General features: G+C 41.5%; 1 protein-coding gene across 1 annotated transcript in view; it reads left to right on the forward strand.

Moving 5' to 3' along the window:
* The first annotated feature begins 1402 nt into the window (after positions 1-1402).
* The window catches only part of PPARGC1A (PPARG coactivator 1 alpha), a 365416-nt gene continuing 339502 nt past the window's right edge, over positions 1403-27316 (forward strand). The window contains exon 1 of the mRNA XM_036381990.1: positions 1403-1862. Within this exon, the coding sequence (XP_036237883.1) occupies positions 1776-1862 (87 nt within the window). The 5' untranslated portion in view covers positions 1403-1775. The remainder of the gene's footprint in view (positions 1863-27316) is intronic.

Here is a 27316-nt window from a genome sequence, read left to right on the forward strand (position 1 = left end):
TTTGTGGGTCACTGATGAGCAGCCTAAACAGGATGAAGTCTCTGAAAGCAAATACTGGAGCAATCTGAGAAATATTGTGAGCATAGTGAACACCTTGTTTCTGATCTGCTTTCTACATTTTGTTACTGGGACTCTTCATGATGTACTTTTAACTGGTTTAGGGCAGGATGAAAGGCTCTTTGACCTCATTTGGGACAGAGCTGTCTGTCACAAGTGTTCCTCTGGATTATGAATTCTTGGCTAGCCTTCTTTTGGACAAAGTCAACTCATGTGAAAAAGGGGAGTTTCTACTATGCTCGAGTGTGTTTCACAGGATTCCATACTTTCCATATTCATGCCACAGTTGTTTTCTCAACAAGTGGAATGACCAAAAGATTCCATGGGTGTTACTAAATGGTGTTTTCTTCCTAGGAGTGCCAGGTGAGGGGAAGTGAGGACTTTCAGTGGACTTTTGATCAGTTGTGCCACAAAAATGTGTCTAGTCTTTTCTACTGATGGCTGTGGGCTGTTATGACTACTGGGTGGTGCTCACCAAACTCCCCTCTCTCCCAGCTAAGCTTTGGAAGCAAACACAGTAATTTTTAGGAGTTAAAACCATATATTTGTATATGAAACAAAACAGTTATTCGGAAAAAAAGTACCATCTGTATTATTTGCTTTACATTCACAATTAGCTGAGTTTTGTGATATCAGTGTTAGCTGATGAGGACAATGTTCCCTTGTCAGAGGTACTTGCTCGAGGTACTGTGTCTGCAAGCAGCATAAAGCATACTCAAGGAGCGGAGTCAACGTAATCCAATCTATTTCTGCTAATTTCCTGGAAAACACTTTAAGATCATGATATTTTGCATGACCTCGCCGTGTCCGATGAGCAATTTAGCGACGGCTTACGGGCCGTCAGTGGTACCCTTGCTCAGGGCGGGAGGGTCCCCCGTGCCCCGGGGCTGGCCGGGTGCTGAGGCGAACACCCCCCGAAAGGAGCAATCAGCGGAAGCCGCACCTGCCTGGACGGCTCTTGAGAAGTTTCCCATCGGTTTTCCCGCCCCCTTCTTCTCGGCCGCCAGCGGCCCGGCTGCGGCGCCGGTGTCGAGCCCGTGCCCACACGGCTGCGGACGGAGCCGCAACTTTGGCGGCGCGGGGCCGCGGGGCTGCGCGCACGGCACGGCTCGGCTCGGCTCGGCTCGGCTCGGCTCGGCGGGGCCGGGCGCGGGGCGGGGCGGGGAGGCCGGGCCGCGGCCGGGAGGGCGGGCCCGCCCGCGGCGGCGCTGCCCCGGCGCGGCGGGGGAGGACGCGCGTCGCCACTTGCCCGCTCCTTCCCCGCCGCGGTGCGGCCGCAGGTTCCGCAGGCGCCCCCTCGTTCCCGTGCGCAGGGGCCGCGCTGCCGAGCGGGGCCGGGCGGGGATGGCGAGGGCGCCCGGCGCTGGTGATCCGGTGCCGGGCTCTGTAGCGCGGCCCGTCCCCGGCGGCGGCGGCGGCGGCGGAGTGAGCGCGCGCACGTGACCGGCCCCGGCCCCTCGGTGCCGCCGCGAACGGCCGCGCTCACACGCTCAGACACACGCGGTACCCGTGCCTCCATCCCTCCACCCAGCAATCCATCCATCTATCCAGCCGGCCAGCCAGCCCCGCTCCCCCGCACGCACCGCGCCGGCCGCCGCCAGCGCGAAGCTGTCGGCACCGCTCCGCGGGGGCAGCGCCGGCGGCGGCAGCGACCGCGCAAGAGGCAAGAGTTTGCGAGGGCTGCTCGTGCCTATCCGAAGAGGTTTTGCGCCCAGAGGATGGCTGGCTGCGGGCTGTCGGAAGACGCTTGCTTCTCCTCCTTCTTTTACAACTACACCTCCTCCTGGGAGACCTCCTACAACCAGGTAAGAGGTGGCCGGTGCTGCGCGCTCGCCGCCGCTGCGCCCGCCCGGCTCCTCGGGGGAAAACGAAGGTGGTGCCAGTGTGTGCAGGAAGGGTCTGGAAGTGTTTCTGTTCAGCATGTTTGTTGCGGGTTGGGGGGGCTAAATCAGCCGAAGAAAGAAATGAGAGAAAAGAGCCTCTTCCCGTGTGCCTTTCAGCCCCCTTGCCTCTGCCCCCTCCCCTCCCGTGAGGAAGAGGAGCGTGAGGAGGACTAAGGAACGAGAGCCGTAGCCCGCGGAGGGCTCTGTGTTGCCCGGGAGCAACTCGGGGCTCAGCCGGGCAACTCGATCGGAGTGCCCCGAGCCTGCCCTCGGCTGCACGGAGGGACCGCGCTGAGGCAGCCGGGCGGGGGGAGCAGGGTGCGAGTGACAGGCTGCGTGCGAGAGGGACTCCCCGCACCCGCTGCCTCCTCCCGCAGAAATGGCTGCATACGCGTCCAGATCCGTAATTTCGGATCCTGCCTAGGTGGAAATAGTTCGGCTCACCCATCTCTCTCTGTAATTCACCCCCGATCCCCCTTCACGCACTTAACTTTGATGACTGTGCAATGCGGAGCGCGCAGCCGGGTAACGCCGGCCGGCTCCGTCCCTCCCGCCCGCGCCGGGGCTCGGGCGGCGGGGGGCGGCTGGCGAGGCGGTGGGGGAGAGCGGGGGGAAACCAGAAATCGCGCCTCAGAGGTAGAGAGCTATTCTGGGAGCCTCCGAAGCGCCTTTAATTAAATAACTGTTGTAGTCTGCTGCCCCCGCTGCTTGTCTGGTGAAAGTCTACAGGCAACTGTCATTTATAAACTACACCGGTGTGTGTGTGCGTGCGTGCGTGGGGAAGGGGTTTTCTGGCGCTGGCGTGACAGGAAAAGTTGGGCAGCGGATGGAAGCGGGCCGCGGAGCGAGCGAGAGGCGCCCCGGGCTGTGCGGGCGGTGGTGCCCGCGGGGGGACGAGGGGGGTCACCTCCCCGCTTCCCCTGCGGGGGACAGAGCCCGCTGAGCTCAGGGGAAAACGTGCAGCCCTACGACCCCAATTTCCAGGCGACTGAGACCCCCAAACTAGCAGTGAGCAGTCTGAGGTTACACCTCACGGCGAGGCAGGGAGACGCCGCGCGCACTTCCCTGCTCCAGGAGTTGCGAGCGGCGAGGAGCGGGGCCGCCCTTGGGCAGCGGCCGGCCGGGGAGCCCGGGCGCGGTGGGGCTCGAAGCCCTGACAGCCTGCTCGTCCGAGGCAGCCGAATAAATAAAGACGTATCGCTGTGTCCCGGTGCGAGCGGAGCCCGCCGGGCCCATCGCGGCAGCGCCCGCTCCGTGCCGGGGACAGCCGCCTGCCGGGTGTGCCGCCCCGGCCGGCAGAGCCTTCCCGGCGGGGAGCAAGTCAGGCTGGCGTGCGCCGAGGAGAGGGGGACTCGTGTGGGGACCAGCCACGCATCAGGCATAGAGCCGGCGCTGAAACGCCGTCTCCGGGCGCGCCGGAGCCCCTCTGGCTCGGCGGAGCCCCCCTGGCAGCCCCGCGGCCGGCGGGGACAGCGGCGCTTGGCCGGTCCGTGGCGGGGCCGGGAGGGCGCGGCCGGAGCCGGCGCTCGGAAGCGCGGCGGGGCTGCCCGGACTCCGGGCCCGGCGCGGCCGGGGCCGCCTAGGCGGGAGTTGGCGCCGAGCTCGGCGCTCGCAGGGGCTCGGGGTGGCCGGGGCTCCCGAGCCCGCTCGGGCGTGGGCTCTTCCGCACGTACCGAGGACACACACCGGTGCCGGTGTGCCCATATGAGCACAGAACGTGCGTTATTGTCCTGCTAAATGCGAGCCCATGCAAGTCACTGGGATTTAAGAAGGGCTCATGCCTGGTATAAAAGGCAGGCAGTTACAGGGGAGACTCCTTTGAAACCATCAGAGGGGGAAAATGCTTAGGAACGCAGACAATAAAATCAGGTTTAAACCAGCTCCTTTATCTAAAGTTAGTTTCATTCTGTAGCGAAACAGTTCGGTGAAAGAATGTCATGGTGAAATGATAGGTTCCCTTACATCCCCTTTCAGGAGAGCAAGCCATATCACAATGGAAGCAGGAAGAATTGCTGGGCAAATCCAGAGTTGATCTGTTCTAAATACCAGTGTTGAACTGTATCTAAGGGAAAACGCGGGAGATAATTCAGAATGCAGAAGGTCTATTTATAGCAGGACTATATAAACTGTAGGATATATACACAAAGTTGAATTAAATATGCATGATTAGGAAAGGTGTTTCGAAGGAGAAGGTGTAATCATTACATAGCATTACAACGGATGAACAGATGAGCTTGCAAGAGCTTCCAGGGTGAAGATGAGAGGAATTTTTAAGACACATATTCTTTCTGGTGCTCAAGGCTCCTTTCTATTTTCATCTTTTGCGTATTACGTTACCATTTATATCAGTCAAATTCATCAGCTGAGGATTAGCGGTAGATGTTAGTCTGAATATGAAATCAAAATGAATATGGGATTTTGCTGCAAATACATTTTCCTTACAAGTTTTAGCACTTAAAAAGGCAGACTTGGCTCAGACTTGACTGTCAGCCATATTCGTGTTTGTTTGTTTTTACCTGAACTGAGTTAAAAAAAAAAAAAGCTTTCAAACCTTCTTGCTAAATTTAGCAACATAGCCGAAATAGAATTTCTTTTGTTTTAAACAAAACAGCAAACAGAAAAACTTTTAAAAAAGTGCTGATATGAGAAGATGGGTTGACTACTGGAAAAATAGTTTTTTATTCCAAATCAATATGATGCACTCTCAACATCTTATACGAGGTAAAAGGATCCCTTGTATAATATCAATCGCGGCTCAGCCATAGCTTTCTCAGAGGATCTTTTCCTGGCATCTCAAGGCTTTAATGAGAGTACAAGTAATCAAAATACAACTCAACAATGGAACCAGTCAGGTTAAACAGAACAGTGACTTCTAGAAGCATAATATACTGTCTGGCAGCTGTGAGAAGAGAGCTCTGATGTTTGTTTTATAATTCAGGGAGTTTGAGAGATGTGTTTCAACCTTTATATTTTGGTGCATTATTGCAGTTCATTTTTAAGCACAAGCTTATATGCATGATTTGTTGGTAATATTCTTGGAAGGAGCTTTTCCATTGCATATTAAATTTCAAAGTGCATCACAAAAATGCTTGTAATGGAGAAATCATGTCTAGAAACTTTATGAAGTCTGTTTTGAATCAATTTCTTAGATAGTCTTCCCGAATATAAGGTTCCATATTAGTTACAAATAAGACTTCGCATTATTAAGGATAACTTCAAAAAGATTGAGTGTTCTCCTGAAGCTTGCTGTCTTTTTTTAGAGTTATTGTGGTACAGGGACTTAACCATTATGCTAAATTTCAGAGCAGTCAAACTTGTAGACTTAAATCCTGAGAACTTTGAACTGTGGTTGCATAAACTTACCTATGTTGTCTTGCCAGTGTGTATAAAACTGAGATGAAGGAATATCCTTCAGATTTCCTGTTGATTTATTCTGTGTTCTTCATTTTTAGACTGTCACTTCTGGTTCTTTATTTTTGCTGGAACCTTCCTGAATGTGTCTTCTGGAAATTTTCTTTACATCTGTTTCTTAATTAGTAGTCATGAGTAAATAACAGCTATTTCTAAGTGCTGCAAGGGGTACTCAGCCTCGCAAGAGCAGTAATATTTCTCGGTATAACCTGTCTATGCTGAACTAGCAGCATTATTTGTATTAATTATTTTTCATTCTCCAGTTAAGGATTGGATACGTTGTTGTGTTACTAATCTGTGTGGTTGGGTAGTGCTTGAAAATAATTTGAAATGTAGTTTTTGTGAATGAAATTCTATGACTAACACATAAATTTGGATACTTATTTTAATTTGATGTCAAAATCCTTGCAGTATGGAAGTAAAATGAAGAGTGTGCTGCCTGATTGATGCCATTATTTCTGAGATTTTTCCCTGCAACTCTCAGCCGTGGACTTAGTAACTGGCACCATTTTCTTTGTCCTGTGTTTTCAAACATAGCAGTGCACTGTACAACATACTTGGGCAAAATGTATTCTGTGGGTATTAGTAAGTCAGTGAAAGATGAAGCTAAGAGCCAGCCATGTGGGTTGCCTCTTTGTCTTTACATGAGCACGGACAGAAGTGCCCTCGTGTAGCTTTCTGCCAGTATTTTTAAGGAGCTGAACTGAGTGTAGTATATTGCTTTTATGAATTTTACTCTCAGTAAAATTCTTTTACTTAAGAGTATGACCAGTGGCCACTTCTCAGGGGCAATTGACCAAAACAACTTTTTGACTTATTTTTGTTTCCATTTTTTCTGTTTTTTTTTTTTTTTTTTTTTTCTTTAATGTTATTTGAGTAGTAGAACCACAAAATCTACGCAGGTTTGGCATTATGCTAGATTAATTTGTGTTAATGCCCTGCATGTGTAGAGCATATATTGAGTATGTCTATGTATGAGAGATACCAATCTGTACAAGATTGGACAGTGCACTTTATGGTTTTTGAAGATGTTTTTCTTAAATGGAAAAAGACTCAGTCAATAGTTGTACATTATTTGATGGTGAAAACCAATGGAATAATACAATCATTCAACTGAAGTTACATTTTAATAGAGCCTGTAACATCTGTGCAAGTTAAAAGAAGGCTGTCAAAACTAAATAAGTTAAGAAAAAAATGCAATCCTGGTTTAGTATTAACAGAAAATACTATGTCATTTTAGAAAAGACTGAATCCTGGATTTGAAGTTTTCCTGACTCCAAGGGGTGTTCGTGCACAAAGCTGAAAAAATAGCAGTAGAAATGAAAGTGAAACTGAAGACACCTATTTTCTTGACATCCCAGCAAATGATAAATGATAGGATAATGAGAAAGATGTAGTTTATTAAAAACAGGTAACAGGTAAAACAGGACTTTATTAAAAATGTTGTTAAACATGATTCTCTTTCTTTCAGTGATTAATGCCTAAATTGCTCATTCCACACAGTAGCTTTGAAAAGTGTATTCTGATGGCAGGTTCATCTCACAAAAAAAGCACAGTTTAAACTCGGAATGAACCATTTCCTCATGCCCCAGAGAACAGCAATTGAATAGTTACACAGTAGAGCACAATAGCACAACTTTAAAGCCCATGCAGAAAATGGGCAAGGTATTATTGTTGTATCTAATTTTAGAGGAAAAACTCATGTGCAGATTGTGAGTTACAGTTATGGCTGCGATGAACTAATGCTGTTCAGTGCTTTATACATGAGATGGGATTTTCAAAAATACAGTTTTGTTCAGGAGAGAATGTCAGTAGTTCTAGCAATGCGTTCTGAAGGAAGAGGGCAGGGAGTTCTTAGCTGGTCAAATGTTCATGTGGTCTAAGCAGAAATGTAAAAGTGCAGGGTTTGCATTGGAATGAGAATGGGGTCATCCACCCTTTGTACTCATCATCAGGGAAGCAGAACCTTCTTCCAGAGAGACCATAGGAAATCAATGTGTACACTTTGCTAGTGTAGAGATAAATGGGTACTGCAGAAGGGTATTAAATATAAAAGTGCAGCAGTAAAATGATTTACTACATGAAGAAGTGGAACTTTCTTTTGGTCACCTAAAAAGCAATTTTCATTTTTTGATAACATAATTATATTTTTTTAATACTAATAACAGAAAAGGCTGGCAAATCAGCTATTTTACATGGATTTGAGCTATACAATAGAAGCTAGGAAAGCCTTGATAACAAATAGCAGCTTATTTACAAACATTTACCTTTTTTTTTTAACATATTATCTGGCATTTATAATTTAGATTTTAATGATCTGATCTGACTCACCAAAAGTTAATGGGTTTTTTAATGTTTTTTCCTGAGGCGGTGTGGATGCTTGTGATCCAGTTTGTCTCGCCATGACCAGAAGGTATCACTGAGGGATACCAGCACAACGGATGCACAGAGGAGAGAACCTGACGTACATTTAGGTGTGGAGGCTTAATGAAATGTGGAAGAGCAGGTGCACAGTCCTAATGTGTCGGTGGATTTTTAATTTCCTATGATGTGTCTGTCTGCTGTGTGAGCAAAATTCCTTGTACATTTAAACTTATAGGGCTGTAAAACTGCTAAAAAGGACAGAAGCCAAATAATTCTATGATATTTTTTGTCTTAGGCTCTGTGCTCTCTACAAGTGGCAGTTAAGATTCTCCTTCTGCTACATCACTGTGTGTTACTGTCTCCTCTCTAAAGGTAAAATTAAGGTGAAGACAGATTAATAGGAGAGCGACCCTTGCTCTGGTTATAGCACTTGTGACACTGGTGCTAATTTTGGAAGGAGAAATTGGGTATTTGCAGTTCCATGTGAACTCACTGTGACCCAAAATGATGAGAGGTGTGTCTACGCTAGCACTTTTCCTGAGGGCAGGAGTGTGCTGTGCTCATCCCAACGCTGCTGTGCTTTGGTTAGTGTCGTAGGCTGGTCTCATTGCTATTGATCAGAGTTCCTTCTGGATAAAGCTGGACTGAGAGATGTGTTACAGGAGTACCCCTAGAACATTTGAGCTACAAATTTATATTCAGCTAAGGAGAGGAGATCAGATCTAGGGTGGAGTTAAATTATCAAACCATACCTTGAAGTGTGTGGTGCAGAGCATGGAGCGTAGACATCGGGTCCTCCACCAGCTCTCTGACTTTTCCAGTTTTACAATTCTACAGTACTTGCTTGTGTAGACAGTCCTTGCATCCAGCTGAGTTTGTCTAGCAGAGAGTGCATGGAAGCCCGTATTTGGGAAGCTGGTTGGAGGCTTGTGGATAGAACAGATCACCTGACATGCACCCTTATGTTGCAATCATAAAGCCATTATTCTTTCCCTCAAAAAGGGGCAGTTTGTGCTGGCATGAAGAGGAAAGGTTCATTTCATCACTTGTAATATAACACGAGTGAATAAGAGGCCCTGGTACTTTGGCTTGCTAAAGCTCTCCACATTTTTAACCCATTTTATTATTTGCAAGAGCAATTTAGTTCCTAATGTTAACAATGAGTGATTATGATTCTGTACTTCCGTTTACAGCACAAATTAGCATTTTGTTTTCCATTACAGCTTTGAATGAGGAATTTAATGTATAATTTGCTGCAAATAGATGTTATCATCTCTTTGGATGTGAACAACCACATAAACTTGAGCAAATGATAAAAATGGAATCAATTACTTCTCAAATGGAAGTAGTTTACAAACCTTCACAAACAAAATGGCAATAGTTGGTGGTTATTGTAACAAATAATTAGTTTTTTTTTAAACAACATTTATTGAATTCTATTGACAATTTACTAATTGCTTATAGAATATTTAATCATCCCCCTCACAAAATACATGCCAGAAAATATATGGATTTTTTAAACTGTAGATTCCCTCTGTTGTCCTTGTATGAAGCTTTTCTCATACTTTTATGGTTATATTCACCTGTACAAATGTTCCAGAAGGGTAGCACTGAACCACAAATCATGCTGCTGCTGCTGCTGATTAGAGAGTTTCACAATACTCTGGAATTAGTAGATTACGACGGAAATTGTGGAGGAGGGAAGAATTAAGAGTAAGTGTTGTAGGCTGTATGCAAAGCCTGCTGAAGGTGATGTAAATTTTTCTGCCACTTTTGACCTCATGATCTATGTTCTGGATATTAGAAGGATAAAGAAGAGAAGAGACATTATTGCAGTTGCTAGAATGAGTGAATGCTGTCAGTCTCTACTGTAGGGGGAGGTAATATCTTGTACTTTAATGAGTTTCCTAGTGTGAATTTCACAAAGGAAGTTTTCCACTGTCAGTTGCTGTGATCTGCTTCTGTATTATACAGAGTTATTCAAGCCTGGAAAAATACCAATCCACAGACAAAATCAGTATGAGAAACAGTCCAGAATCACACTCAGTCTCTTCCCATTGCAGAGACCTTCCTCATGTCTAAAGGATGTAATCCAAGTGTCATTTTCAACCCCTTCCTTTCAAAGAGGCTATTTCTAAATTCTGATGATTTTCTACATACTGGCTTGCATATTTGTTTATTTCTGATCCCCTAAAGCTTTGACCCTAAAGTCACCACCTACATGATTTTCTGTCACTGTGAATTAATCAGCCTTTTTCTCACAGTAACCCCAATGTATCCATCCATTCTGTATACAATATAAGCCCTGGTGGTACAAAGTGTCTTGATTGCCCCTACCTACTCTCTTACCCTTACTTAAAAATACAAATTGAAGTCCTTGCTTTGTTTCATTTAATACTGTAGACTTTACACCTCTTGTCATTTTAAAGCCTTTGCATAATTTAGTTTTTCCTTGTTTACCATTAATACCACCTCTTTTTGTTTATTACTGATGCTGGATTTGATGCTTGCTGGGTTGGTTCCCTGAACAAGAACTTTTTTGCTATCTCATGCTTTCCCCTTTGTCTCATTGAAGTCATGAGCCCATTGAGGAGGATCATGTAGGCTTTCATCTACCTGGTTTCTTGAAAGCCATTGTTGTCTAATTATTAAAAATGTGTAATCTTATTTTGCACTTGGAAAACTGTGGAACAAACTGACTCAAACCCCATTCATCACTCTGCTGCATTTCACTCTATTCATCTGTTGCTTATTTCTTTAGGTTGGTGTCTGCTGCCATACTTGGATCAGTCTGTAGATCAGATGAACAATAGCTTTTTATTGTTCTAATAATTAAAAAAAGACTAATGGTGTATTTTCTAATTTGCTTCACTCTACCAAACATTGAAGTAATTAAGGGGAAAAAAAAGACAGAATGGGAATAGTATAGCTTGCAATTCAGGGTCCTGTAGTCAGCCTTTTAGCCTTCTTTTGAAACCATGGAGCTGATTGTTTAAGATGGAGATTTTTCCTAATTTTATTTTTGAGGCAGCTGTTGGTTGTAAAAATTCACTTGCCTTCTCATTTTGACTATAAGTCTGTTTATTTGTTTGGTCCTTTTTTTTGTCTTTCAGAGCAAACTGACTTGGGCTAGAGCAGGTCAATCTTATGATACTTTGGTTTGCAGTGAACTTTTTTGAAGCTTAGAATGTATGTCTGGTGTAATGATTCCTGAAGAGTTGATGGAAGTTCATTTCAGGAATGTGGGCCTGGCTTCATAAAACATATCCACAGTTGTCACAGGCTCCCTGGACTGAGCAATTCACAATGTCAGAGGTTTATTTGGATTGTAAAACTCACAAACTCACTCCAATGAGTTAATTTACTTCAACCATTTCCTTTCTTTTTCTGTCTCTTTTTTAAATTATATTTTCTGAGTTAAACAGGACATTGTGAATTGATATATCTGCTCAACTTTGACTTGTCATTCATGATACTTCTTATTATATCTGCCTGCAACCTACATGTCTCAGTTTGCTTAGGCCTTGATCCAGCAGACCACTTAATTTCTCAACAGTAAACCCTTGGAAGTCAAGGGAACTGCTTACAGGTTATAAATGGATGTGTGGTGTATTGGATTAGGGCCTTCAACAGCTGTAGCTTGAGGACAGAGAACTTTGCTTCCATCTTGTTTGTCAAGAACTTGCCATGCTTTGAATACATTACAAGTATTGATGGTAATTGTGGTGGTGGGAGCAAGAAAGCAGTGAGGAGATCAAGGAGACCTGGTCAATTCTCCTGTGGCATTTCATTCTCCTTCTTTTTAAAATGGTTTTACAAATAAAAGATGATTACTTTTCTCCCAACCAAAAAGCTGTGTGATTAAATGCATAGGTTGTGCTCTAAAATGCAAACTTACTACAGAAAGCCTTCCATGAAATACATTTGAGAGTGGGAAACTCCAGGTTTAAAGAAAAGGAAAAAAAGATGGGTGTAAACATGTAATGGTAAAAAAAAAAAATTTAAATAGGACATGCACACACTGAAACAATGACAGAATGAACTACTGACCAAATAAATTAGCAAAACAAAAGTAAGGTTGCACTCCCATCGTTTTTTTAATTTTCATCCAAAAGACTTTAATTGTTGGAGGATTAAAATAATTCATATTCAAGGATAGAAAGTGGTAACAATATGCAGAGCTTGGATGCTCCAGCTATACAAGAGACAGTGAAAGGAATACTTTTCTCTTTGTGGGATGTCAAAGCCAAAAGAGGGGGGAAAAAACCAGGAGGGGGTTGTGGCTCTTTGATGTCACTTACAGAATAAGAATAATGCTGTAAAAGAAATAGCATAATCTTTTTCTATTTATCTAAGTCCTTTTTTTCCCCAAAGAGTTAGGGCAGCATTGTTAATTGATTTTTCTGACGCTCATAATAACAGCTGTATTAAAAATAATTTAAAACAATTTTTTTCTAGGAGCTGAGCCCTGCAGATTGTGTTGTAGAAAAGTGGGTAGAGAGTGGATTATTATACATCACTGTTCTCACATAATTATAATCTGCTTGATTGGTAAAATGCATGTTGTGCTTTTGCATTGTCCATTTTCAACCAGTGGTGTCTTTCCAATAAGATTTGCTGGTTTAATAGTAATAGCATCAGGAAGTCTCATGCCCTTTCAGTATAAATAAAGGTTGTCCTAACAGCTGCTCAGATTGTGCTGGCAGAGTAGCCATCGTTGCTGGAGTGTCAGTTTTTGGCCAGAATATTTTAACACGCTGGGGCTTTTTTCTGGTTACCAGTGGTTGAATCATGTCCAACTGTGAAAACAGATGTGTGGCTTTTTTGGGAAGTAAAGTTAATTAGGGGTCATTTATGAATTGGTTCTTTTTTTTAAATTAATACTTTATTTTTTAATTTATTTACTGTGAGGTTAGAGGATACCTTTAGAAAACAAATTGGGTCTTTTTATGAACATGAACTTGGACAGATCCAAACAAACAACATTATAAAGAAAATTTTGGGTATATCCACGATAAAAAGAACCTTTCAATTGCACATTAGCTTTAAAAACAATGTTAAAAATGAAAAGAAGAAATACTTACTCAATACAATGAGGCAAAAATGGAAAATAAAAATGACTGGTTTATCATGGTGCATATTGTGTATTAATATTGCTATCTTACCATTTTGTAAGGATGCCCACAGTCTTTTCACATCTGTATGGGCCAACCTTTAACACATGTCTCACTAAATTTTTTGTTTTCTTCATCTTTGACTTTCATCTCTGAAAGGAATTCTTTAGGTGAAGACTGAAAAATATTTCCCATGTTTCAGATACTACTTTCCCTTTTGTGTTTATTATAGTCATTTGTACCTTTAACATTGATGTCTGTCTATTTTTAAGTCTGCTGGTAGACAACCTAGTTTTGTGGAAAAGAGAGTTTTTCACATGAAGAAAGTTTTAGTCTTGTGATTCCTTTCTAATTCTTCTTGTTCTTGATTGTTGTATAAAATAAATAGAAAATATGGAAAAAAACAAACAGCAGCAATTGATGTTAAAATTAATTAAAAAAAATAAATTTGATAAATTACAAAAATTGCTCTCAAAAATTAAACAAGCAAACTTGTTGAATTTCTGTTACTCTTGTTGCAAATAATTGTCATATGAAATGGAAATCTGTTCATTAGAGCATCCTGAAGCAAGGATGTTGTCCCTGTGCACATACTGGGGCTGCACAATGTATGGAGCAATGACACCCCAAGCGTGCTGAAGTGTCTCTGGAATTGCCACTAAACCTTCATGTCTGAATGAACAATAACCTCATTGAGCAGCATTCAACTTTCCTAAGACTATTGCAACTGTAAAATAGCAATGCAAGCGGGAAAAAAAAGAGATTGTTATGCATATATTTTGCTGCCTTTTTTTTTTTTTTCTTTTCGCACGGGGAAAAAAAGAATATTTGGAAAGACCATGGAGAGACCATTATAAAACAATTATACTTGTGGAGATGACAAACATCTATGTCCATGAAACCACTGAGCTTCTCCCATGAGTAGATTGAACCACAGGGCTTACTTGGTGCTGTGGATGGAATCCCTCTTAGAGAGTCCCAGTGAAAGGCTTTGCATGTTTGGAAGAGTATGTTGCCCATCAGGATTTGCAGAGGATGAGGAGATGATGTATTTCTAGTGGTTTTAGGTGTTTTCTGTAAGGGACATTGCCCATTCCTTGAGCAGAATGAGTATCTGTTGGATTAGTAGTTGCCCAGGATTATGAAAGGATGTGGCAGCACTACCTGCAGTGCAGGTTTCTAAGGCCTGACATGTAGGGTTCCTATTTTTGGATATAGTTTTGCCATATGTTAACTGTATGAACTGGGTTTTGCCAGTTGTATGTCTCAAGCAAGGGTAGTTGTTTGGTTGGTTTTGTGTGTTTATGTTGGGTTCTTTTCTAATGCAAATATGAAGAAATGTGATTTTACTCTCTTCAGAAATGTCACTAGATTTAAAAAAATCCAGAATTTCATACTGCAATATATAATTAAATCTTGTTACCAGGAAAGGCAGTATAAAGCATGGAACTTTTTAAAAAAGATTTGTTATTTTTATTTTTTCTTAGTGAAGATTATTAAGTGTAAGACAAAAAGCAAACAAGAGAATAAAAGGACTGGCATATTGAGAATATTTATAAAATATTAATTCTTTTGTTGTTTAGAAGATGTAAAGCAAAGTGGCAGCAAAAGTCAGAGCTGTATTTGATTAGAAATCAAAAGGTTATTAATAGTGCTGATTACTTCAGCTTAGTTATATCTGCTCTAGTATTACTCCTATTTGTTTGCAACACTAATCAACCTCACTGTAAGCCCTTATCTTTGACCAGCCAGAAGAAATCATAAAAGGAAATAATTGTTTAGCGAGAAAGACTTTGATAACAGCATGACTCTTGTATGGGAGACAAGGAGATAACACTGTCGGAGTGAAATGATAGAACCAAGGTAGCTAAGGTGATAAATTCTTTAGCTGTCTTGTCCTCAGCAGTAAAATATACAGCAAATTAAAGATATCTTTTTAAGAATTGTTTTAAGAACTGATCATGGTTGTAATTTGCATGTTTCACATTTGCATGTGTAGAGGAAATGGTGGAGATTTGGTTTTGAGAATAATATGATTTCATAAAGCCACAGATTTAGCCAGAGTTTGACCAGGTGATTCAGTCACAACTTACTATTCAGTTATCTCTCTATTGAATTGAAAATTATGCTTAGTGTTGGAATTTAATTTGACCAAAATATTTTACAAAATATAAGTATTTATCTGAAAGAAGGCAGAGAGCATTCAGTAAAGCTTTTGCTACTTACTGTATTGGTTGATCATTCTCAATGTTTGCTGTCTTTAGCAGGTCTTGGTTTTCATTAGAGTTACTCAGAATTAATTTTCTAGGCAAAAGTTCTCTTTATGACTTGACCTGGTCGGTTGGGAAGCCCTTCAGTATGTTTTTGTTTCTACCTACAAAAAGTACTTTAACTCAAGACACCAGTGTGTAATTTTTTTTTTTAAGCTCATCAAAGTGACCTCTTTAAGACTCTTACCAGAGGACATTTTTTGCAGACTTCAAGTACATTTGCATAACTTCTCTGTTTTCCTTCCAATTTTTTGATTTCCCTTCAGGAAAATCAGATGTCAGAAGCACAAGATGGTACTTCAGTATTGGTCTCTACAATGCTGTTAGTGCTACAGCAAGAATTAATTTACCTGCTTCACTTTGTTTTGTTCAAGGTTTAAATTCATTTTTTGCTGCAGTGTCACAATGAGGGCTCACATTGAGTAACTTGTGTTTGTCAATACTTGCTGAGTTAACTGAGTTGTGACTATCCAGGACACAGTCTACCACCCTGTACATATGGTACATTTTCTGTGAATTGATCTGCAACTTAGTACTTTATTTATCCAAACAGGCTCAAGAGCAAGCAATCAAGGAAGAGTCAAATCCATGTATTTTGCCATCAGTGATTGCCTGTAGTGGTTTCAGTGTGGTGTAATCTGCAGTCAGGTGTGCTGAGGAAGTTACCATGCCAGTTGTTCACCTTTGCTGCCCCATTGTGTTAGTGTGACTTTGGGACAGAAGGCTCTCCACCCAAATTGTCAAGCTTAACTGCTCACTCATTTGCTGCCTAACCTGGTTCTTTCAAAATGACCTAAACTAATAGAACTATGAAAAAATTCTATGGTTATGAATCTTTACAACAGCAAGCAAACCTGCATTCATTTTGAAAGAGCTTGGGTAGAGTGGTGATGTGCTGTCATGCTGGGTGACCATCAAGAAGTGATGATGAGCAGCTAAAGGTCTGTAGGGGTGGTAGCCTGGGTCAGCTGCAGCCTCCAGAGACTCACTGAATTCAGCCTGTTTGCTATAAAAGCACTAAACTGGGAGAGGTACTATGTAAATAAGAATGAAGAGCTTTTTCTGGGAAAGATTTGAGATGAAAACATTGGGAGCTTCTTTTTTCAGTAGATGTGGATTTTTCCTCACTGAAAAGCTATAGATAGTGAATGAATTTTTTGTAGATGTGTGTTGGGGTTGTGATTTTTATTTTTTCCCCTGCCCATTTGCAAGGATCACTCAATGATTTTGAGTGATCACATTTTTGAAGCTCAGCTTTAGACATCTTAAATAGGGTTCACTTTCAACAACTAATTGTTTAGTTTTTACTGAATTTTTGAGCTTTTTGAGCAACCAAATCTTAAACAACAGGAATCTATGTCTCTTGACATGCATGCCTCTGATATTTAATGTGTGAAGACAGCTTGCAACCACATTTCAGGGAAAGCTGGATGGGACCCTTGCTAGGCTGGATTACGCAGAGGATCACCAGTAGTCACAGAAATTGATTATTGCAACTGATGTCTCTTTTTAATGATGTATGCTTATGTTGTCTGTAAATCACAGGCAGGACTTTGAAAACTTACACAGACTGCTGTATAAGTTCTTGGAAACAAACCTAGCACGGTCAGCTTCTTATGTAGTTCCACAGTGCAGGGCTCTGTTTCCCAATCTGATTTGATGGCATATATTTTGCTTGCAGATTTTTGTAAGCTGAAACTGAACACTTGAACAGCCTGTCCTGATATCTGTGTGAAACATACATGAGATAAAACAGCCTGAAATAATTCCCTGTAAGCTGTCAGTGACCACACCATGAAGAGTTTTGATTTGGCAATGATGACTGTATTTAGAGCTGAGCCCAGAGGATTTAGGGTAACATTTGTCAAAGGCTTGTTTTCTGAAGGTGCATGGATGTGAGAGTCTCCTAAAATATGTAGTGCTGTGTAGGAACATTTGAGATAGTTTAAAATTAACTAGCTCAAATAACAAAGGCAACAGAGATAGGTAGCACTTCAGTCTTGTAGTGGATTAGTGACTACAGGTGTGCAAGTGTGTCAGTGTACCTTCATCCTGTCTACTGTCCAGATCACAGGAGCACAGCATCATTAGGTTGGAATGGGCCTCTGGAGACCATCCAGTCCAACCCCCTGCCAAGGCAGAGTCACCTAGGACAGGTGACACAGGAGCTCATCCAATGGGTTTTGAATGTCTCCAGAGAGACAGACTCCCTGGCTTTTCTGGGCAGCCTTTCCCAGTGTTCTGCACCTTCAGTGGTTCATCCATTGAAGAGTTCATCCTCATGTTGAGGTGGAACTTGTGGTTTAGTTTATGGCTGTTGCTGCTTGTCCCACTGCTGGGAACCACAGAAAAGAGTCTGGCGCCATCCTCTGGCACCACTCACCTTGGGGATACTTGTATGTATTGATGAGATCCCCTCTCAGTCTTCTCTTCTCCAGACAAAACAGGCCCAGCTCCTGCAGTCTCTTCTCAGAAGAGAGGTGCTCCAGACCCCTCATCATCTCTGTGCCTTCCACTGGATCCTCTCCAGTAGCTCCTTGTCTTCCTTGTCTGGAGAAGCCCAGAACTGGGGGCAGCACTCCAGATGTGGCCTGGATAGAGCCAGGTGGAGGGGCAGGATCACTTTCCTCGAAATTTGGGCCACATTCTTCCCCATGCACCGAGGATCCCATTGGCCCTCCTGGCCACAGGGGCATGGCTGGCTCATGGACTCACATTACCTGAAGGAAAAAGGGTTGTTAACAGGTCTAGGGTTTTCAAAATATTTTAAAATTATTAATCTAGCTTAAAGCCAAAATAAACATAGACATTGAAATACCTGATTTATGTTAATTTAGATGTATTTGTCTGTGTAGTAATCCTAAATGCTCTACTGTGAAGCATTAGAAATTCCATCTACAACATTTTCTACAATAACTTTCATATGGGTGCCTTAATGAAGTTCTTAATGTAAGAGAGATGACTACTTTTGTACTGTGAAGCACACAGGTTTCAAATGAGCAAAAAATACATAATTCTCTGAAACAAGATATATATATATATATAATAAAAGTAACTAACTCAGAGTTAACTTAAAGAGTTGCAAAGCATGTTTAAAAGAGTCATGTATAGTCAGTTCTCTGGTAGTGCAGAAATTTCCATTTTTATAAATTAAACTGAAATGGTAGGGTTATTAACCATTGGAGCAGGCTTCCAGGGGAAGTGCTTGAGTAACTATCCCTAGAAATATTTAAAATATCTGTAGATGTGGTGCTTAGGGACATGATCTATTGGTGGACTTAGCAGTCAGTGCTAGGTTAGTAGTTAGATTTGATGATCTTAATGGTCTTTCCCAGCCTAAATGATTCTATGAGAGTTTTAAGCCTTGTCCTGCTGTTTCTGTATTTCTTATTCTCCCCAGCAACTTCAGGAATAACACAATATGTGGCATTTAGTTTGTGTTTAATCTCTCTTTTGTTTTTAAACAGGTCTTCTTCAACTGGTAGCAGCTCTAAGAATTATGTGAGGAGAATTCTAGAAATAAAAACAAATCAGAGAAGACAATGTAATGATGCTCTATACTTACATATAAGTTTTCTGTCATTTGGAAACTCAAGGGCTCTTGCTTTTGGTTGCCAAATGTTAGGCTGATTGTTTTCAAGGTGAAGCTGCACTATGCTGCTTTGAACTGATACTGCATGATTAGGGTAATAAGTAAGTGCCACTTAATTGGAACAGGCCTGATCAGAAGACATTCCAGGTAACTGATTTAAGCCAAACAATACTTAATTGCAGTGAATGTTGCTTAATGGGTATGATAATTATGTGCATTGGGGATACCTTCAAATGATTCATTGGTGGTTGGGTCTTTTGTGTCTGCCTCACTGTTGGCTCCTTTTCCTGTTGCTCAGAACAGCTTTCAGTGTCTTCATAAATAGCCATGATTCATTCAGAAAGCAGATAAAACCATGGTTCACTTTTGATAAATCAGCAGTCTAAAATCAGCTTGTTTAAAATCATGATGTCTCTAATGATTTTTGAGGACTTTTTAATATTGTTTTCAGGATTTTGAACTGCTGGGTTTGCCTTTTCAATTTTCTATGTGATCAGGAATGTTAGAAATTGAAATAAGAAAAGACAAGTCACATAATTTCTTGGCTTCTGGATCAAGGCAGGCTCCAACATAATGAGACTTACTAAATCATAGGAGTTGATATGTTCTCTGCCCTTGGCAAATAATTAACTTGCTTTAGTTCTGTCATATTTTCTTACCAAGATTGCTTATTTTCTTCTGCATGAACCTACCTGATGTGGTGCAAAATACACTGTACAACTGGGGAACCCTCCCCCTTTGTAGTTGGACAAACACAAAACCTGGTCCTTTTCCCACTCATTCTCAAACTTTGGCTTGCAAATGCATATTTTCACCTTCATAATTTAGCCTTGCTCTGTCTATCTTCTCTGCTGGTTTATTATATCAGCAGTATGGGATGCTGATGTTTTCAGCTTCAGCTGCTTTATGTCTGTCCACTTTTTCCATGCACATTTTTGTACTTCTACACTTATTTTTTTTGGGCAGACCTGGGTATAGATATATTGAATATTGTGGAGATATGCAGTGTTTTCTGATTTAATCTGGCAGACAAGAGTTTGCTTCTGATGCTAACATTAAAATTCATTTTTAATTCCAAAAAGCTCATGCTTCCATATTTTTCAGTGTTCTCTCTTTTTTCTTGAGTGAACATGTTGGATTAACAGAAGTAAAAGTGTTTCAGTTTAAAAGACTTAAAACATATCAATTTATTCCTTTTAGGTTAATGAGTGCTTTTATGATCTTTCTCCTCCCATACCCCTGCCTTACTACATCCAGTCTCCATGTAGGTAGATTTTGACAATGGCTCCCACAAGAAGTGATTTCCAGTGACAGGAACATGTTGAAGACGTTTTCATTATTTAAAAAGCAGACATGTTTCTCTGTCAGCAAATTTGCTGCACATATGAAAGTGGGACAGTGTTTTTATTGTGAACCTGAAGAACACTGTGTTACAGAAACACAGGATATTCTGAGTTGGAAGGAGCCAGCAGGCATCATCAGGTCCATCTCTTCAGAGAATGGCGCACACAGGGGTCAAACCTGTGACCTTGGCTTTATTAGCCCGGTGCTCTCACCAAGATAATTCCGGGGCCTTAATAACCCTTTTCAAAACTGAAAGGATCCTTCAGGTTTGCAGGATTACCTTTCCTCCTCTCCTTTCATTGCTCACTATCTCTTCCCTTTTGGAATACTTGAGGAGGAAATTTAGGATGATGGATAGAAAAGGTGGCACGGGAAATTTGGTTGGCAAAACCAGAACTACATGTCTCCAGAGAGACAAAGCTGTCTCTGTGACTTCAGCCACAAGCAGTCAACATGTTCTGTTGTAGCTATTTATTTAAAGTGGTTGGGAGTATTTAATTTCATTTTCTGTGTATGAAAAAAATATTAGAGATATGAAACATTAGGGATGTTGAGAAACTCTCCGGTATTGTCTAAACTACCTTCTTTGAAGTGTCTAAAGGTTGGTACCATTTACCTGTAGAAATCAGAAATTAAACCAAAATTGCTTGAAACACACTTAGCATGATCACTTAGCTCAGGGAATTTGATGTTTTTAAAGCATATTAGTGAGATCTAGACCCTTGTTTTGCCAGGCATTGTACTTACTAATACAATCTATTTTAAGTCAAGGACTCATGTTAAAAAAATCCAAACAAGTAAATTAAAAAATAAGAAAATCATAAATGTAATTTAAATCATGAATCAAATATTGCCCATATAATAGCCTATTATTCTAGTTCTCTGATGTATAAAGAAACACACATTTTTATCACAGCATGACTTTCACCTGAGTGCAACATAAATGCAATTCTTTCATCAGTAATTTCCATATATATACACAAATCTTGAAGTAAAAGCAGTCATAAAACACACATGAACTAAATCTCTTGAGCGATCTACAGAATATATATACTTCTTTTTCTGAGTAACTGGTTTTATATTTTTTCCCTTTTGCTGTACTAAATATGATTAAGGATGGCAGTAATTTTAAATATTTTGAGTAAAATTAGGAATAGTTACAATGTTTCTCATTCAGTAACAGATTTTAAAATAAAGGTCGCCATTTTTAGAGAGTTAAAAATAAAATAGTTTGTTTCAAGCTAGCAGAACTATAAAATGGTTGCAATGAGTTTAAAATCTGGTGATCAGGCCAGAGTACAGCTGATGTAGGTGGAGTTGGCTGCCTTCTGCTGAGGACCTACCCCTCTGCCTGTATGAAAATTAGACTTCCTTCACTTGTCAGTGTGTAGTGGAGCTATTTCAATGAAATGCTGCAATTTTAAAAAATGTTTTCAGACTCTGTATAGAAGTCTGCCCCTTATTAGTTGGAGTATCTGTTGAGACTGGAAGTTACCTGCCTCATCCTGGTGCCTGTGTTTTCTTGTGTAAGGACACGAGAGAGAAGTGATGTAAGGATGCTTGAGGTTGCACCAAATCTATTACAAGATGTGGTCAAATAGCAAATGCTTTTATTTGCCTGGCTGTCACTGTTTTTAAAGGGTGCTTTAAGACCTCTCACCCGAAAGGGGGGTGCTTCCACCTTCCTTATCTTCATCCTACAGCTGGATATTTGATTGCTGAGGTGTTGCTGCAAGGGAATGCCAGCAGCTGTGACTGCAGGTCACTGAGGCTGGAGCAGAGCTGTCCTCATCCCTGTGCTCCATCTCCTGTCTTAGGAAGCAGACAGAGCGCAGGTTTCTCACTTGTGCTGTTGCTGACATGGTCGTTCTGAGATGTGAAGGCTTTTATTTTTTTATATCCTTCATAATGTTCCTCTTTTCATCCTCCCTTGTTGTGTCACAGTGCAGGCAGGAAGAGTGGCTGCCCAGAGGAGCCTGCAGTGGGGCTGGTGTGTGCACGGCGTGTGTGGCACACGGCAGAGCCTGCACACCGAGGTGCAGAGGGTGGGTGGCTCAGCTCAGACCCCTCTTCAGAGAGGGGTGACTGCCTGTCTTCATGGGGGTGATGGGGGAAGAGCAGACAACAGGGGCTCTTTGTGGGTTTCAGCTTGATCACTGTGGGAATTGTAGCTGGATAGAGCCTTTTGAAAGCTGTGCTACGTGAGAGAAGGTAAGTGCTCTCATGAAACACTAATAAGGATGTAAGAAAAGACACGAAGAGCCATGCAGAAAAAAATGGACAAATGGGCCATCTGTAATAATAGAGGCACTACTACTAGATTCTGGTAGTGTTCCTAAACTCATAAATTGATAATGCTGTTAGTGTTAGATTCCAGAACTGCTGCTGGTGTCCAACAGCAGGAGTGATTTTCCCACTGGGAGAGTGAGTTCTGCTGTCCCTGTGGAGAGAAGCGTAATAAAAATATGGAAACCAGTGAATTATGTTGTTGTTTGTAAAATACTGACATATATCTTACACAATGCCTGCACTGTTGCATTTCAAACATGTTCAGATATGTAACCTAGAGCAAATTAGGAGAGTGTGTTGGACTGTTTTGTGTTAGGCACTAAGATGGTGTGAAGAAGGGCATAAAAAGGAATGGAAGGGACACAAAGTGTTTGAGCTGTTGATAGATAAAGAGTAAGTAAGAGTGATGTTGTCCCTAAAGTAGGAGAATGCAAAAAGTGTCTTTTCCTTCATGGATCAACACAGCTCTGCTTAGTGGTATTGTTTTCTTAAGTAGCAGGCATATTTGGGCACCCTCTTAAAATGGGACAGGCACAAATGTCAAATGAGAGATAGTAACTGTCTGATAGAACTCAGCCTGCAAATATCCTGGAAGATATGATAGGTGAGTGCAGGCAGGTAGGGGGTGCAAGGAGACATTGAAACAATCATTTCTAATCTCTCTACTGTATTGGTCCTGCTGTGAACACAGTGCAGAGACCTGTGTTCCTGAGGACCTGGTGCTGCTTACAGCAGTTGTTTTCTCTTTGGCATAAGTAGAGTTGCTTGGGGAATGTGTCAGAGCAGCTCAAGCTTCTTTTAGAAAGAGCTTTGACAGACGCCTGAGACTAAGTCAGCACATACTTGTACCAATGGTATGACTAAGACTTGTGTCAATATAACAAATGCCTCAGTAAGGCAAGCAAAGTTGGAGAGATGTCATAGGACAACAGGTGAAATAGCAGCTCTCTATACTCTCAGAGAAGTATTGAAGTGACTAATAATAGTTTGTTTGTGGTTATATATACTTCAGAGCAATGAATCAGAGCATTTCACAAACACTGTGTAGTGTAGTGTATTCCTTTGCAACTTGAACTTCTGTGTTGTTCTAAAACAATGTGTCTAACTTTACAGCAGGTATCTTATGTATATCAACAGTTGTGTACTGAAGAAATGCTGTCTGGCCCCTGAGAAAGCAATCTCAATTAAATCAGACAGGAGAAGGTCACCTTGGGTCATAAACTATGTGCAAATCCTAAAACCATTGACTTTTCCAAAGTTTTTATATGAACAAGTGACAAGGTAAAGTAGTGAATCTATTTGATTCAATTTCAGACTTTTGTAAACAAATAAAGTGCAACCCCAGTCTGATAATCTAATAGTATACAAAAAATCCAATCAGCATGTGTACTCTTTTTCTATTTTGCTTGATTAGGTAAAAAAATATCAACTTTGTTCATGTTTATAGCAGGTAAACTCTGCATTATGAGCTTGACAATGCAGTGTTACACAAAGAACCAAGTTAATTTTGGAATATTCCCATACTGGAAAAGGATGCAAATATTGTGTGCTTGACAGCAGATAATCTTGTGACATTTGGGTAACTTTGTTTACCACTCAGGAGGTCAGTGCAAGCAGCTAAGCAGTTGGTTCCACGTACAAGTAAGAAGATCCCATGTGGCTAAATGACAGTGACAGAGCATTGCAGATTGGACCTCATTTTTCATTTCCTGCTTTTAGAATAGTTCCATTCAAATCCCTTCTTTTTTTTTAGGATTTGATATATTGCAACCCATGTGTTTGGGAGTTAAATAATGAATATCTGTGAAAATTAGGTATGAGCAAATCAAGTGGAGAGGATTTAGAAAATGTAAAATGGTTTTTAGATTCACAGAATTTATCAACTTTTTGAAAATATTTTTTTACTCTCAAGAAAAAGCACTATATTATGTCCAAGAAACATCAGTTGTGGCAGGGAATGGGGGGGTCAAGGGGAGAAGAACAGTTTTATCTGAATAAAAGGTCTGTGCAGATGCTGAAGAAAACGAAAGATGATGTTGCATGGCAGAATTAATCTGTTTCAGCAAGTATATATGCTGTAGATGGAGTAGCAGCTGAATTGCTGTAGAAATTAATTTGCTCCACACAGAATAAGTTGAATAATTTACTAGAATAAACATGCAGGGCCATGATGGGAAGCCATCTATTCAGTGTGTCTGTAAAGAGACAAAAAATGAAAGTACTCTTGTAACTTGCTTTTTGCAAGAAGAGAGGGAAGGCATAAAAAGATTTCTTGAGCTGTGTATGTGACAGGATGGAGAAGCAGGATGGAGAGTAGCCACTCTGCACTCTGCCATCTCAAGCAAATATGGGTACCTAGGAAAATGGACTCCCCAGCTCTGGCATCTGCCAATATAAAGGGAGGGTGTTTAGTGTTGCTGCTTGTATCAGTCCGTGTTTCTTTTGCCTGGAGGAAGGAAGAACTGGAATCTTAACAAATCTGTGCCTGGAGCAGTGCACCTGTGTACTGTTCCTTGCACAGGACCTGTGACAGTTGTATCTGGGTTCTGCATCATGACCACAAAGCTTGTATGGTTACTGCCAATAATACAGTGGTGGAATATGGTGTTAAATCAGTTAGAATAATTTACAAATGAAAAAATGTGCTCTAATTTTCTTTTCCTTCTCAGTGAAGTAGTAGAATGTTCCAGGTCTCCAGCAGAAGCCTGGGGAATGGACTGCCTATGGAGGTGTATGCAGATGGTCTGTGAAGTGAGGCCTTTGCCTGCCTGCAGCAGCATGCTGGTGCATTCCCTGTCAGTGGCAGTGGGACATCAGCATGCTGGGCAGCAGCCTCACAAAGGGGAGGAAACTCCAATGGTTTTCATTTTCTGTGTCAGAGGGTGCTCATGTCTTATGCAAAGTATTGAATGGTTAATTTCCATTGGGACCAATTGAATCAGTACATTGTTAAGGAGATAGAACCCTCACTTCTTTTGTTATAGCCTGATGTCACATTGATAAGCACACATGCAGCTGTCCCTAGTTTTCTCTAAAACATTGTGGAAGTGTTATATATGGTTTGGCTGTGCATGTTAGACATATCCTGGGAGGCAGAAGGTTGCTGTGGTGTCAGAGAGCTTTTCTGGCAGCTGGATTTGGTGAAGTGTACATGCCTTAGTGGAATTCATCTTGGGCAATGTTAACCAGGAGTCTATACACAGTTCTTTGGGCTCCCTTAGTAGCCTCAGTAGAAAGAGATGTGTCCATAGGGTGACTGACCCTCAGCCAGTGGTTGAATTTTAATGCACTTGTTAAAATGCATTACTTCTAGAAGGGTGAAGGTGACATAAAATATGCCTTTACTGGTACCACAGCCAACATGCTTTCATCACAGTGAGTAGCTGAACTGAGCACTGCTCTTAGCATGTTTGCCTTCAGACACATTATAATGGGCATTTTAGAGGTAATTGCTGATGTTGCCACTCTTGCCTCCATGCTAGTACTGTTGGCAGAAGTACTCTCTGAAGCTACATAGAGGTGTCTGTTAATGATCACAGACTGGTTGTCTGACTTGGTAACATTTCCTACCATACCAAGTAATTTGGAATTTGGGCTTGCATAGGGACAGGTGAAGTAGTTTGTTGTAAGTTGGTAAAAGGAATATTTGAGGTATACAGGTCTTCAAATTCTTGGTTTCAGTAATGTAGATGTGTACCATTTTCCTTCTGCCTGTTTTGCTGTTGAAAGAGGAACAGCCAGATTTCTTCTGCTGCTGATGCCTATAAAATTCTGACTCACAGAACTGCTTCTCTAACCACTGCTGGGAAATGAGTTCAGTGGGGTGGTTGATGGAGCAGCTGCTCCCTGTGCCTTGCCCAGCTGAGAAGATTATTCTGCTGCCAGTTGATTTGCCTTTCCTGCCTACCCAAAGTTCTTCCACTTCGGGTGATCATCTTCTGGTGAATTTGCAAAGCCTTATACCTTGGATCCATTAGTGAAGCAGACTTTTTGTGCACACTTAATTTGTTGTGCCCTCATGAGAACAGTTTCGTGCTATCCACGGCTTATGATTAGTCTGGCTTTTGAAGGCTGATTCAGCAGGCATATCTCCTATAGTAGTCTCAAGTGCAGCAAGTATTATGCATATCTGCTGTATCAAATTCCATGGAGCTTGTGGGTGGTTTGGAAATACTGTAAGCTAAGCAGTTTTTGAGCACAGCTTGTTTCTGTAGATGAAGGCACAATAGCTTCTACAAAGTGCAGCTTTTAAATTTTTTTTGTCATGTACACTAATCAGGAGTTTAGTGTAAGAAATTAAGAAGTTTTGGTGAGAACCACTCTTTCTTTATGATCTTGGTGATGTAGGAGAACCCACTTTGCAGTGTTCAGGAATTTCTGGAAAACAGGTAAGTAGAAGATTGCAAAGGTTGAAAGGCAGTGCCCTATCAGATGTTGTAATTTTACATGTCTGTAGATCTATATGTGTGTAGTGATTCCACTGTATAGCATTAAAGGCTTAAAGTTTGTCTCAGTTTATACTGAACCTAGAAGAGACCTGGTAGCTCTTGATAGTGAAGAAATACTTGTGAAGGGTTTTTTAATTTCAATATGAGAAAAGATGACATATTGTTTTATTGTATATAAGGATCAGTGGCTCTATGAAAGGGCTTGTACTTTTTTGCAAGTGTGTGCTAAATCACTTTAAAAAAAGCATTCAAATGGACTTTCTTTTTAAGGTCAGGCTTGTAGTTTTAGAAGGGGTATTGCTACTGTTTAGCTCTGTTCTCCCCACTAGCATTTACTGCTGAAGGGATATGTTTATCATGTCTTTTCATATCCTTTTACTTTTCAAAAGGGGAAGCTTCATGTGCAGATAGCATGTTGTTCCCTGTGAACAAACAATACCAGTGGCAGGAAGGGCACAGGTCACCGTAGTGTGACAGGAACTTGTTTTACAGCCTCCTTGTGATCTGAATGCAATGAACAGTAGAAGGGAATGTAACATGGGTA

This window comes from Molothrus ater, chromosome 4, assembly GCF_012460135.2.
Source record: "Molothrus ater isolate BHLD 08-10-18 breed brown headed cowbird chromosome 4, BPBGC_Mater_1.1, whole genome shotgun sequence".
Lineage (NCBI taxonomy): Eukaryota > Metazoa > Chordata > Aves > Passeriformes > Icteridae > Molothrus > Molothrus ater.